Source organism: Aphelocoma coerulescens, chromosome 9 (assembly GCF_041296385.1).
Source record: "Aphelocoma coerulescens isolate FSJ_1873_10779 chromosome 9, UR_Acoe_1.0, whole genome shotgun sequence".
Lineage (NCBI taxonomy): Eukaryota > Metazoa > Chordata > Aves > Passeriformes > Corvidae > Aphelocoma > Aphelocoma coerulescens.
The window spans coordinates 26,528,792-26,543,567 of NC_091023.1; the positions used below are offsets into that span (position 1 = coordinate 26,528,792).

Sequence of the window (14,776 nt, forward strand, 5' to 3'; positions counted from 1 at the left end):
TGGAAACAGTGTCCAGCCACCCTGGAGCATGCTCCCCCACCAGCCCACAGGCCCCAGGCCAGATCAGCTCCCATTAATGCCCAGGGAGGGAAGTGCCAAATGCCCCACTCCCACCCAGTACTCACGCCATGCATTTTTTGCACTTATACATGGCGAGAGAGTGGCAATTACCCGGGAGCTGCTTTCTCTGATCAGGTGAGCTGTCCAGACAACAGACACGCCTGTCCCCCAGAGCCACCACTGATGGGGTATGCAGAGGTACCTGGTACCTGCTGCCTCTGACAGCTGGGAACAGCATCAAGAACTCAGCTTGGAAGACAACATGGAAGGCACTGCCTTGGACATCAGTCCTGGGGCATTGCAGTGGACTGTGACCCCCTTACACAGTCACCAGGGGGTGAACAGAAGTCAGTTCGGGCAGCCAGGGACACATCACACTGATGGCAGTGCTGAGGGTGAACTTCATCCCAGCCATCCTCAAGGCTCTCAACAGCCATTTAACACTGACACCAGCACCTACATTAACCAAAATGTCCCCGGTACTGATGCACAAACTACCTGCCACAGCTGCACCTGAGCACCTCATGAAGCAATCCACGCCTGTACCAGGAAACCGCTTGAACACAAGCCACTTACCACACGGCAGCGAGCCCTGAGCCAGAGCTGTCACATGAGCAGGCAGGAATAAACTTACACAAACAGCTCTGTTCACAGAGAAATGCACCGAATTCCAGCATTATACCCGACAAACACATCATCAATCCACAGCTTCCCGCACAGCAGTAGCTCCTGCCAGGACCAGAAAGTGGCTGTAAGTGGCACAGTGCCTACATGGGCCAAAATAAACCAGGAATCCATTCTGGAGATCCAAAGTCAAGCTCAGGTCCATGTGTCAGTAATACCAGGCTGCAGGGAGAGGGGGCAGTCCCTGAGCACATTGGTGCACATGGTTTTGGAGCTGAGCACCCACTGTAAGGTGGCTCTGAGCAGACTCTTGTCACACATTGGCAATGACTAGTGCCATCCAGAACATGGAATTCACACACAAACAACAGCTAGGAGCTACATTTGAGGATTATCATGGAACACTGTCAGGAAACACTCTGTGTTTGTTCATCCTACCAGTGCAGGTGTAGCACTGTCCACACACACACAAACCCAAAAATAGGTCTGTCTTGAGGGACAGGGTCAGGTTTCCTTTTCTCGTTTAGGAGAAGATGGTCTGCTTTCTCATGCAGAGCAAGGGGAAGAGCCAAAAGCAATTGCAAATATGACTAACTCAGGCAACACGTGAAAATGAGGAAGGAAATCACACACCACACCAACAGAAAAAGTCTCATCTTTCTACACATTTCCCCACTCTTAATACTTTGCTCGAGGCTTCTCCTGGCAGAGGAACAGCGGATGAGATGGGGACAGCCACAGAGGCCTCTGCAACAGCTGCGGCAGGTTTGTCCAGGTACTTGCACGGTCAGAGTGTTCAGGGGGTGTGACGGGGCGCTCAGGGCTGAGGGCCACCTGTGTGCATCTGACCTTGGAAATGCTACCCAAAGCTGTGCTGAGACAGGAAAACAGCGGGTGCTTGGAAAGAGTTACGAGAAGTCACTTACCCAGAAGTGGCTGGCTTTTGGGCCATGGCTCTGACATTTCTATTCAATGCTAAAATACATTTCTATGGAAAGACCAATGGCGCTCCAGGCAATCTGCTCTTATACCCTGCTATGACATTACCCTAGATCTCCAGAATAAGCATGAACCTTTTTAACTTTTCAGTGGATGTTAACTTATAAACAATCTAAATTTCTGCAAAGATTTAGATTTTCCATGAATCAGAAGCAAAATTGGTTGGTCTGTTTAACATATGCTCAGGTTTTGTGTTCATTCATGCAAACCTGCTGTCACTGCAAGAACATGTAATACTACATACAGAAGGTTATGTTTTGTGTTCTCTCCCTCCTTTTCACCCAAGTCTATTTCAAACGATGGGAGACTCTGCAAACACAAGCACTGTTGGTAATACCAGTGGAGCAGCCTCCTCTGCACAGTGCCCCCGCGACACCACCATCACCCACCTGCTCTTCCCAGTGCTGTACACGCTCGTCTTCCTCCTGGGACTCGCACTGAACAGCCTGGCTTGCTGGGCTTTCTTCCACATTCCAAGCACATCAACTTTCATTGTCTACTTGAAAAATATCTTAGTTTCTGATTTTATAATGACCCTGATGCTTCCTCTGAAGATCCTGACAGACTCTGGCCTGGGACCGTGGCAGCTCAAAGCCTTTGTCTGTCGCTTCTCAGCCGTAATATTCTATGACACCATGTACATTAGCATAGTGCTGCTCGGGCTCATTGCTTTCGACAGATTTCTCAAGATTGTGAGACCTTTTGGGAAGTTCTGGGTCCAAAATCTGACCTCAGCAAAGATCCTCGCAAGTCTGGTCTGGCTCTTCTTCCTGGTTCTCTCTCTTCCCAACGTGATCTTGTCCAACAAGACAGCGACGCCCCAGTCCGTGAGGAAGTGTGCCTCCTTGAAGAGTTACCTCGGACTCAAATGGCACGAAGCCGTCAACTACATCTGTCAGGTCATCTTCTGGACTGTCCTCATCCTCATGTTGCTCTTTTATATAATTATTGCCAAAAAGGTGTATGAGTCTTACATAAAAACACAGAAGAAAGGCAACAAAAATGAAAAACGGATCAAGGGGAAAGTATTCATCATTTTTACTGTGTTCTTCTTATGCTTTGCCCCCTTCCACTTCAGCAGGGTCCCCTACACCCTGAGCCAAACAAGTGCCCACATGGACTGCCGCCTGCAGAACCAGCTCTTTGTGGCCAAAGAGAGCACGCTGTGGCTGGCAGCCACCAACATCTGCATGGACCCCCTGATCTACATGTTCCTGTGCAGGCCCTTTGTGGAGAAGGTGTTGTACAGGAGGGTAAAGACTCTTCAGAGAATGGTCCAGACAAACCCAAAAACTGAACTGGATACACAAGTGTCTCCTACTGAGTCTTGATTCTGCAGCTGCATGCTCTACTCTGCACGTTCATAGAGAACTTGAAAAATAGTTTGGTTTACTTCTGCTGAAGAACACAAAAGGGTATTTGCCAAGTAATATTAATACTCAATAAATGCAGCAAAATAGATTTTCTATGTATACTCACTGCATAGCCTTAATGGGCAAAAGGCTCTCGCTCAAACTGCCTAACACAATCCACAGGTCAATTCTCTCTGCTTTAAACTAAAACAACTCACTTGCTAACACCTGAGCAGCTCAATGACTCTGCCTGCTTCCAAGGGCAATTCAGCTTTCTTGGGGATTAAACCCCAGAGCTGCTGACTGTGTATGTCAGTAATTCCTACCCTAAGAGTCAGCTTGGCTACACATCAAGAGTAGAGAAGAGGAGGAAGAGAGGGATGGACACGGTCCCTTCCCATCCTCCTCACCTCCCTCACACATGTAATTACTTTCCTACCACCCACAGTTTCACCATCCTTCCTCTCTGCTCCCAGCAGGACTTTGGTGGAGGACAGTGTTGGCAGTACCCCAGTTTCCCTCAGTACATGCTCCTCGTCCGGGTGAGCAGAGCACCCAGGACTGCGTCCCCCACAAAGGGGGCCCCAGAGCCACGTGGGGCTCAGCCCCACCCCACCACTCACCAGAGAGGAACACCCAGGGACGTCCCCCTGGTGGCACATTCACCCTTCCCCATCCCAACAACGGGCAAAGAGAAGGGAGCAAGGAACACTGCCTGAGCCTCCCCATCCAGAGAAGCCCTCTCCACCCAGCTCACCAGAGCACTCACACAGCTCTCCCTTGGCTATCCCACAGGGACTGTCCCTGGAGAGAAACTACTTTCTAATCCAAAATTCTGGAATTTATGTTACTATTTCAAGGCAGCAGTGTCCCTTATCCCAACCATCCCTTCTCCTCCAGCTCTGCTGCCAGCTTTGCACTCTCTCACACGTGCCAGACACTTTGATCACCACTTGAATGCTGTTTTTAGAAATTCATTGTTTACGGCAGCCTAATCCAATCCAGCAGGTTGTTCCATACAGCTTGATTTTTTCAAAGCTGTTGTAAATTGCTGTGCATGAATTACATCTGACTCTGGGGTTCCCCAGCCTCTGCCACATAGGAAGATGTATGTCTTATTTAGCAACTTCTACCCACTCCATCTTCTTCACCAGGCATGTTACATACCTTCCACAGCTGAAACATCCTTCCTGACTGGAAACTGAACTAATCCCCAATCAGCTTTCAATTAGTTCTGAATTTCACTATAAATTAGTGTTATCTCAGCCATTGTCCACCTCTCAGATTAAATGCTGTTGCATTAAAGGCTCTCCCCACACACATACGCTGTTAAAAGGATTAACTTTGCTCCTTTAGGAAAAGCAAATATAATAAATTCTTAGCTGCTGAAATAGCCACCACTTTAGTAACTGCTTAGAGGAGCATACAGGAGGCTGGAAATGTTCCTCTCAACCTCCTGACACAGCGTGACAATTAACAGAGGGGCCTGAGCTAAACACTGGGAGAAGAGGGTCTGTAAACCAGCTGTGATCTTCCACCAGGCAGGTGCCCATTGAACTCTGTGCTCCCAAACCTCGGATGTGTCAGGGAGGAATTCAGGACAAAACTCTCCATCCATCTCAGTCCTCCCTCTTCCTTCTGAATCACACCAGCACAACTAACACAGAGGTCCCACACTGACTGCATCCAGCTCTGGATTTACAGAGCAGTGTGGCAGTGAGAAACTAAGAAAATGCTGAAGAACAGAAATTCCTTTTATTCTCTGATTTCTGCTTGTGATCGAGGCTCATCCAACGCTGTGCACACACACTGGCAGCTCACGAAGTTCAGTGCTGAGAGCCTGTGTGTTAGGGTGGGTGTAACCACAAAATGGGATGAGCTGGTCCTTAAATAAAGGGTGTGCCAAAGGTTTCTGAGGAGTCTTAATCATCTGTTTTTCAGCTGCTGCTTCTTAGGTAGGTAAAAGGGAGCCAAAGGTTCCAAACTCTAGCAAAGAAGTGAAGGTGACTGCAAGGACAGAACACCAGCTTGATCCACTTAGGGGAAAAAAGTCCCTGAATTCTAACACTTGGGATTTTGCACATTTCTCTACACAGTTTTAGATCACTGCCTCCAGATGGAGTAAAAATCGTAATGCCTCAAAGTTTAGGTCTCTGCTTTTTAAGGCTCAAAGAAATAACCAAAGCAGTATTTTGTTTTGCATGTGACAGAGCCATGTTTGGAGAGCACATCTCCCTTGGCAGGAAGCCCAGAGTACAGGGAGGGACCACAGCATGCCATGGAGCCCCTTCACTGGGCTCCCCAGCTTCCTTTAGTGCAGCCAAGAGATTTATGGAACTCAGCAAAGTTTACCAGCATATTCAACACAGCAGTCACCATTTTTCCAAACCTGATTTTCCTCCCAACCCACTGAGAATGTGCTGGTTCTGCCCTGAGCAAAACCCTTGCTGTTACCTGACACAGCAGCCATACAGGACAGCGAACACGTGCACCATTCCCACCTCACCTGTACTCACTCCAGCCCATCACACCATGAGGCAGCAGCAGGGCTCTCCCTTCCCACAGACAAATGCTCCCTTGCATGGCTTGTCCTCACTCCAGACAACCTAGAAACTGAAAACTGGCACGAGACCTTCAGCCTGTTAGCAGAAATGACTCTTGTCCAGGGTTCCCACAGGCCAGTTCCACACAGGAAGTACTGACACTTATCCTAAACATCTCTACAGGTTGTTGGGTTCCTGAAAATGGAACTACAGGGCACTCAGCAGTTGAGTTTTATAGGAAATCACTTCTTTGGGTACATAAATTTTTTATTTTACTTGTGTTTCAGAAGAAGGAAGTATTTTATACCCTCACCTAACACATGCACCCTCCAGTCTTTGGACTGCCTCTCCTTAGGGGTACTGCATAATTCCTTAGTGCCCAGAGACAAACTGCTCTTCATAGACATCCTGACCCTTGACACAGCTACACACATCCCTCCATACAGGCCCCCACAGTTCTGAGCACTGAGAAAACTCTCATAACACACAGCAGTGCTTCAATTAATTAGAAATGCAAACCAACCATTTGCATCGTGAACAAGAGCTGGGCAGACAAGTCAAGCAGCCAGGGTATGACCCACAGGATGGCACACACACAGAGCCAGCAGGGCACCGGGGAGGACTGAAGGCACCAGGACAGACCTGAGCCTACAGACAGGATCAGCCAGCCAAGGCCTGGAACTACAGGTTCCCTCTCAGCACACTGTGAGCAACTTGAGGATAGAGGGAAAAAGAACTGAGCTTTTAAAGTCAGGTCTTAATTAGATACTTTCCTTCTTCCTTTCCTGTTAGTGACAGGGATAACACAGTGACTGGAGTAATCCACATCAGGAAAGGGGAAATGGCAGCTCTTCCAAGACTCTTCCCCTGACAAAAGCACCTTCACATCTGCAGCTGTAGTGCTGGAGGTTCCTCCCCGTGTTGCAAGCTCTGATCTTGCTGACTCTTTTCTGCTTAAAAAACAGAAACAGCCAGTCCTGTGCATTACCCAGGTGATGAATCTGCTTTAACATAGCCTTGCAGTTCACATTGCTAAATATGGCAGTGAAGACGTTTTAGAATGAAGCAAGGCAGTAATTGCTGTAATAACGTTGTTCAGGCTCTTATGAAATCCAAGACTTGCTCTCTAATCATCAAAACACAAAAAGGGACATCCAACCTTTAAATAATGTGAACAATAGTGAAGTTACAGGTTACCTTCAGCTTTTCTTTACATCAGACCTTCACATTTCTTCCGCGCTGTTTTTACGACAAGCTCCCCACGTTTCAGTGTTTCATGTGTCAGCTCGTCCTGACCTGCTCCAGCCTGGGAGCAGCCAACAACACGTCTGCGTTGGAGCCTGCTCAGGGATGCCACGGCACTGGGTTCTAACCCATCGTGTTTTACTGGTACACCAAAATACAGAGATTTTTTTTAAAAGTTGATGTGCTTTTGCACCATATTCAAAAAATAAACAAACTAAAACCCCATTCTGGTGCAGCTTTTATTTATTATTTGACCATTACTAACACACCGGTTTTGGTGTATGCACTCTACTCCCAGAGTGCCAACTCCTAAACACTTCGGTCTCTGTAAGCAATTAAATTACATTTTTCAAACATTTCAGTTTCCACTTTCAATTTCTTCTCTTTTCCCACAGCACATGCTGCTGCACTGGTCCTCAGACCCCAGCCTGAGAGACCACCAGCACTGGCAGCGTTGAAAAACAGCAGCGCAAATGTAGGAGTCACGTGCTGCTGTGCCGTGTCTGGACCGCAGGCCTGAGACCACAGGAGCATTTCCGGGAGTCCAGCTGTGCCCTGACAGGGATGCAGGAACTGTGCTCTGCAGCCAGGACACAGCACAGCAGCTGGCTCTGGAGCACCTGGCTCTGGAGCATGCACCTCGTGCAGGGCAAAGTCGAGCGTGAAGGGGATTGTTCCAGGAGGGTATGAACCCCCTACACACCCTCTGACTTTTGTTCCCCTATCTCCAACAGGCAGCTGCCAAACCCTGGAGCATGAGGGACAGCTGAAAGGAGGTGAAATGGAGGCTGGCACACACCGCCCTGCACAGCCATGTGCAAGGTGTGAGCAAGGCACAGGCTTCATCAGGTCTCCTCTCCCTACCTGCAGGGAAAGGCTTCTCCATCCTCAGGGGGTGCCATGTGCCTGCAACAGAGACCATCTGTTGGTCTGGATCTACTGTCAGGATATCCAGTTCCTGGGATGAGTTTGGCAGCCTGTGACAATAAAGCTGAAAATACAACAGAGTGAAGCTGTGTTCCTACAGCTCCATCTGCATGGGTTTGCTTTGCCTTGCAAAAGCTGGTCTTCAAAGGCGAGCTGTGCCAGCAGTCTCCTGTGATCAGGGACTGCGCCTGATTCAAGGGAGAGGTCCTGTGGCAAGAAGAAATTTTACAGTCTGCCCACAAGGAGAAATGTGGGATTTAGCACAGGCCAGAGGAAGCTGCTCAGCACTGCGGGGGCAGCAGGTGGGTCCTGCTCTGGCTTGGCCCCTCACAGGCTCCGTGCAGCTGACAGGGCTCCTGTGTAGAGGGGTGTCCAGTCTCAGCAGAGGGGAACTAGGGGCTCAGCCCCTCAGATACTTGAGAGAAAAAACCAAACGTGTACAGAACAGTCCAAGCAGAACAGACAGAAAAAGGCCTTGGCAGCCACTGCTCTCAGAGCACTGAGATTATTTCTCCTTTTTCCCTGAATTTTTAATGAGGGAGATGGGGATTTCCTTTTTCTAAAGAAGGCAGCAGAAATGGGAGATTACCCACTTCATCCTGCAGTGACATGAAGCAGAACTTTGTCCCAGTAGAACAGTCCCAATATAATATGTCCCAATTTTGTCCCATGATTATTTCAGTGCTCTAAAGGCACTAAATAGTCTGACATATGTAAACATATGTACAGCCAGGACCACTGAGGGCAGGGCTGTGAGAGGCAGTGGGCTCAGTCGGTCCTAAGGAGCACCATGGCAGGAACAGACACTCAGGTCATTTTAGCTGCAATACTGAGGGACAGACGTAGCGTTCTACTTTCATTCTACACATTATTTAGAAGAGAGGATCTGTTCAAGGCACAACACTAAAGATAATCTAAATATAATCAAATTAATAATTGACAAGATGATCTGATTAGCAGATATTTTCATCTATCCAGCACCAGATTCTTCAGGAGCACATTAAATCCACATCCACCCTGCAGACGCGGTATGCCCCGGGAGGCAGAGGCAGGGCAGCAGTGCTGCCTTCCCCGCTCGAACCCACCTCCCAGGTGAATCACCGTCTGCGTCCTGGGCGCCCCAGCTGCTCCGGAGCCAGGAAGTGAGCGGGAGCGCGCTCACCTACCCTGGCATGTGAGTCATTCCCAGGAATGAGAAAGCCAGTTGCTCCAGTTGCTCCTGGCCGGGGGAATTTTGACTCTCTGATCAGGTATCACAAAAAAAAGCCATCAGAAGCCCAAAAATCTTACTGCCAGACATGGTTGGTTCAGCTACCCTCTCCCAGGAAATACCCTCCTGCCTACTGTAGTTTCAAGATGCGTTTTGGAGGAGTCTGAGGCACTTTTGGGATGCAGCTCCGAGACAAGCGGAAGGCGACGATGGTGACAGGTAAGTGAGCTCTGACCATCTGAAAAGCATTTGATAAGTTGTTCAGTGAATCTGTTAGCACTTTCTCACCCTTGAGTGAAAAAACAGGAATTAAGATATAGTTGCTGAAAACCAGACTTGGAACCATAAACTGAATGTCAGATCAATTAAAAGCGTCAAGTTCTCAAAATAGCATGCCTTTACCAGCCTTTTATTCATTCATACATAGTATTCATGGTGGCAAAAAACCCCCTGGTTTCTACTAATCTTTCCTTCTAAGATACGACTCAAAGTGCAGGTGGGTCCATTGTTTCAGTAACTCACTTCCTGACAGAGCTAAACTCATAGAAAGTAAGGTTCAGTAACTACAAGATCTGATTTTGCTTTAAAAGGGTTTGTACTATATTCCTTTTCACCTCTTTCAGCATAGGAAAGCAAACTTGAGCTCTCTTCACTATATTAACAGAATAAATGTTCTCTTCCTTCGTACTTCATTCAAGTCATGTTAAAACTTGTCAGGTTCACTGGAAAAACCACATAGCTCTGAATGAGCAGACTAGATCTGATGAGTCTCACGGCCTGGGAAATATCTGAGCTGCTTGCAAAAGCCTCTGTCTTTTAAGGAGATTTCATATTGAAAAGGTTGTTCTTGGTTACGGAGCACTGGGAGCAGCAGCATGATTCAAGGGTTCGTTAAAAAGTTACTTGTTTGTGCGCTGTAGGGCCTGCAGCCACTTTCCTTCCGTGCGCTCCATCTGGAAATTGGGAGTATTTCACAGTTTCCATCTTTTTAAAGAATTCTGCTACCCTCTTTAGAAAGGGAAACCAGGAAACTCAGGCAACCTTTGGCTGATGTTGCTCATTCACTCCCAGGCACTGGTCCTGAGCACAGAACCCACCAGTACTTTTTTTAGGAGAAGCCTCCCCTCCTCTCCCTTCTGCGGGTGGGTCTGCAGCCCTGGGGCACCAGACAGAGCCTCTCCTGCCACCCCACTCCATGGGACACCCCCCCTCACAGAGGAACTGCAGGAGGGGCAGTTCTTGCAGGAGGGGGGAGAGAGGCTGGAGGGTGTGTGGGGACCTCACACACAGAAACCGTGTGTTTGCATTAGGGGGTGGGAGAGAAAACCAGCAAATTTTCAGCAGCATCAGCCGTGAGCCCTCCTCCTTCCCCACCTGCAAAGGGCTGCCTGTCCCAGCTCAGCCCCATGTCTCACCCTCGGCTCCCTCCCAGGCTGACGGAGCCCCTGCAGGGCAGGGAGGGAGCAGGGAGACCAGCTCACCCAGCACCTGCATCCCACAGCCCGTCATGTGCTGGCACGCACCCGTGCCAGGGGCTGGGGCTCCAGAGCCCCGGGACACTGGGGAGTCGCCTGGCCCCAGGGATCCCGGGAGTGTGGCGGAGCTCTTTGATCCAGTGAGCACCAGAAGCAGCCAGGCAAACCCCCTGTGGTACGACTAGAGCGTTAAACTCGAACTGAGCAGTATTTATAATGGTTTGGAACTGAGTGAAAACGCACCTGACACACACCATGAGCTCCAGAGCCACAGCTGTCAGCTCCCCAGGAACCCGGGCTGCAGCAAACACCAACCCCAGGGCTGCCAAGAAAACTCCAGAGGAAGGAGGCAAGATTCATTCCTACATTTCAGCAGTCTTAACCCTTTCCAACATCTTAAATAAATTAAAACATTGCACTGTCGATTATCAGAAGTTGGCTTTCCACATCTGACCAACAATGAACCTCACGCGAGGTACTGCAGCAACCACTGCTTCTGGTTCTTCCTCAAGAAAATGTCAGTGACATGCCAAAGGGACAGCTGATGCTGAGCAGCATAAACTGGTCTTCTATCAGCTTCTATCACCCTCACTGCAGCAGCTGGTAAAAGGAGCCCAGAGCAGCCAGAGCTGGGTGGCAGGAGGAGCAGCAGCTCTCGCAGCTGGCGCCTGATGCCCTGCCCAGGGCCAGCAGCCCATCCATCCCGAGAGGGGGCAGGGAACCCTCTGGGCTGTGCATGAAAGAAAGGCGTTGCACCAGGCTGGACTTCTCCCAGTCGCACTCTAAAATCCCCAGGTCCTTCTCCTTCCTCTTTCAAGCAGTGGTGCTGCTGAGAGTAGCACACAGAGCGCTGTCTGGCAGCAGGATGTCCTGGAGCACAGAGAAACCAGCTGACACAGGCATATGAGGATTTCCTGGTGCTTCTGTGATGTGAATTAGGATTGCATTCAAAAAAACCAATAGAAATTGCTTCAGCACAAAGAAAAATGCCTGAAAGGTAGACTGGAATTACTGGAGGATTTAAATGGCACTGGCGACATGCACGTACTAACAATTATTTTGACTTCCCAATATATTTTCTCACAGTGGCCCCGAGGGATGTGATAGAGGCACAGCAGACACAGGTCCAACAGATGAAGGTGCAGTGCTGCCAGTCACACACCTGCATTTTTGTGTTTGTGCCCCAGATATCTTGATGCTTTTTAAAGTGTCATTTTGAAATTTTTACATAATGTTTTTCACAGCACAGTACAAGTAATCAAGCCTAAAAGCTGGTATTTTCAGTAAAAGCCTCCAACTCAAGCCTGGCCACCCCAGCCATGGCCTTTGCTGGTGGGTGCAGAGCGTGGCAGCCACGCTCCCCCCGTGGCAGCCGTGTCACCCGTGGCATGGCCCAGGCACGTGGCTCGGCCAGCGTGGCACCGCGCTCTGGGCAGCGCCAAGGACCCGCCCGCTCGCGGCGCAGGAGCTGTGGGACCCTCACCACACAGGGCCCCGCTGAGGCTGTGCACGGGGGCTGCACCTCATGTGGTGTATTCTTGGTGGGGGCCCAAGGAAAGCCTCTCCACAGGGCTGCAGCACAGCTACCACTGCCAGCAGCTTTGTGCAACCACAACCAACCAGCAGCAGCATCTTCTAGAAAGAAGCAAAGGAAACATTCCGGAGTTCCTTTACTCCTTGCTAATTAGAGGCTGGCTTACTGAGAAAACATTCATTATCCCAGCTCTGCGCCCAAGCACTGTGTTGAGCTTTCTTTTTTTTTCCTCAAAAAAAAGCAGCCAGCAATTGCAGCCCAGCTTCTCCTGCACCAAGAGCAGCTGCTCGCCTCCTGCCCAGCTGATACCAGTTCTGCTGGCAGATGTCTCAACTTCTCATGCAAAAACCACTGCAGTCCACAGGAGCTGTACCATGACACAACACTCCCTCCTCACCTCTTTAGAGGTGGCAGTGAGGTGCTGGCCCCCTCTGAGCCCCTCCTGCACACAGCACCACAGCCCAGCACACCTGACCAGAGCCACAATGACCACAGAAGGTACCCCCTGCCTTTGGGCCACGGACAGTGCATGTGCTGGTCATTAATGCAGCAAAGAACTGGGAAGCATTCCTTCAGCATCACCTGGGAATTACAGTGCCTATGCAACAGGAGAGGGAATTCATGCATCTTTAGGTTCTGCAAATAAGCTTAAAAAACAGTCTTACCATAACAATTAACAACAGTTACTAGACCTTGCAAACTCTGCATAGAAAATTCAATTCCAAGTAGGTAATATAATCCATGAACTTTTAGCAAGGAACAATTCAAAAGACAGAAAAAAGAAAGAACTTGATAGCTCGGGCAACATCTCATGTCAGAGCTGTCTCACACAGAAGACCATTAGGGTTCATAATAATTCACTTGAAATGAGAAAAAAAATTAATGGCTACATTTGGACAAAATATTCCAAAAGTGGCTTTGAGAAAGTTAGATTTGTCCAAGTACTTTTACTATTTCTTTTCAAAGTGAGGAAATCGTTTTATACTAAGGGCATATTCCCCTAAAATGAGAATTTTGCATACTAGATGGTATTATCAAATGCTTGCTCCAGCATTTTGCTATTCCCAGTGCACCTGTACAACAAGTTACAGGTGCAAACAGGCTGTGAAATTTCAGCTGCAGCACAGGTGAAGACTCAGCACATTTAGGTGGTTGCCCTGACACCAGGTACATCCAGCCCAGGCACTGGAGCCACACGTGGCACTTCCAGCTGCCACAGGCAGACAGAGGACAGAGGAAGACTGAGCCACAGTCAGTCAGTGCCTGTATGTGGGGGCTCTGCAGGGTACAGGTGCCTTTTCTCTTGGGCAGAGCGAGGGTGGGGACACCGGTCCCTGCCAGCAGTGTGTCCCAGCACAGAGCCAAGGGAGGGCTGCTCCTGTGTGCATCCCGACATGGATGTCAGCTGAGGGCCCGGGCAGGCGTGCGCCCTGACCACTGCCCTTCCTGTCTCTCCTGAATGGATAGGACAGGGCAGGGACAGGACAGGATCCTGGAGACAGCAGCCGAAGGCAGAGGGAAGCCGGTTGCACAGCAGCTTCCCGGGGCAGGATGCTGCACTGCTCCGAGACATGTGAGAGGAAAGCTAGGCTGGAAATGAGGGGAAGTTCAAGGAGGAACCTGAAAACCCAGAAGGAGGTCTTGTGCCAGACACTGGAGCAGACAAGCAGCTTTCCGAGCAGAGGCAGGTTCCTATTTCTGGCTAGGATGAAGAAGACAGGCACCATAAGCCACAGCTGGGGACAGTTACACCCCAGTCCTTCCTTTCAGCCTCTCTGCAGTGTGGCTGGCTGAGCAGAGCAGCGTTCCTGGCCCAGGGAACCAGCCCATGCCGGCCCCACTCCCAGGACAGCGGGCACGGGGGGCACGGGGTCCCCAGGGCTGCTCTCGCCCTCTCCCAGCTGAGGGAAGGGACAGTGGGGTGGGTGCTGGGCACCCCCCATGCTCAGCAGCAGCAAGGGGTGCTCGGGGGCTCCAGCACTGCTCAGAGCACGGGGGGACCCCAGGAGCTCCCACCCCACCCCAGGCAGGGCCAGGATCAGGATGTACTGGCTACAAAAACACCAAAACCATTACAGTGCGCAAAGCACAAGAGAGCAAGCAGGGCAACTCACTGAAGTAGGCAGCAATTCAAACAGGAATTTCAGGTTATTCCACTGTGCATTACTAGCACATTAACATATACCTTCACCAAAAGGGAGATGGACCATTTTTGACAGAGGCCTCCAAGGAAGGGAAAGGTGGCAGTGCCCTAGCTGCTGGGACTGGGTTGTAGTGAACAAGAGAAGGATAAAGAGATGCAGGCAGGGAAAACCAGAACATGGAGGCTTGCTCAGGGAGCATGGGCCAGGAGCAGGCTCAGGGAGCACGGGACAGGTGTGGGGCTGACACAGAGAGCAGTGACACAGGCTCCATGCCTGCCTGCAGCAGCTGCGTGCACACATGCTCTTACCCTGCACCAATGTTTTTTCCCCCTAAATCTCTACAATCATCTCCATGATTTGGTTCTGAAGGGCAACAGAAAAGAACAGCATTGCAGCCAGCCAGCAGCAGGTTTAATATCTGCCTCACATGTCTATTGCTGCATTAACCCCATTGTTTACCCAAGCTTCTGGTGATGAATGCAGAGGGACTGGCAAGAAGGCACACACCAACAAGTTATGTGCTCAAATAAAAACCATTACTTAAGACTCGGCAGCCCCATGATCTAGAACACCTGGTCTAGGTCACAAAGAGAGTTTTCCAATTCTAAAAAGTTTTAAATAAATTGAAAAAAGATTAGATTTGAGGACATACCATTTCTTTAA

General features: G+C 49.7%; 2 protein-coding genes across 3 annotated transcripts in view; one reads left to right on the forward strand and one right to left on the reverse strand.

The window, feature by feature from the left end:
* Window positions 1-14,776, reverse strand: part of MED12L (mediator complex subunit 12L) — a 101,930-nt gene that overhangs the window by 32,508 nt on the left and 54,646 nt on the right. The window lies entirely within an intron of this gene.
* On the forward strand, window positions 1,376-3,108 carry P2RY13 (purinergic receptor P2Y13). Of its 2 annotated transcripts, none has more exons than XM_069024408.1 (2): window positions 1,376-1,449; window positions 1,970-3,108. In XM_069024408.1, exon 2 carries the CDS (start codon window positions 1,983-1,985, stop codon window positions 3,012-3,014), a length of 1,032 nt encoding a protein of 343 aa, XP_068880509.1. In that variant the 5' UTR covers window positions 1,376-1,449; window positions 1,970-1,982; the 3' UTR covers window positions 3,015-3,108. The 2 variants fall into 2 exon arrangements, with proteins under 2 accessions (XP_068880509.1, XP_068880508.1); XM_069024407.1 differs by having other exon boundaries at window positions 1,388-1,459.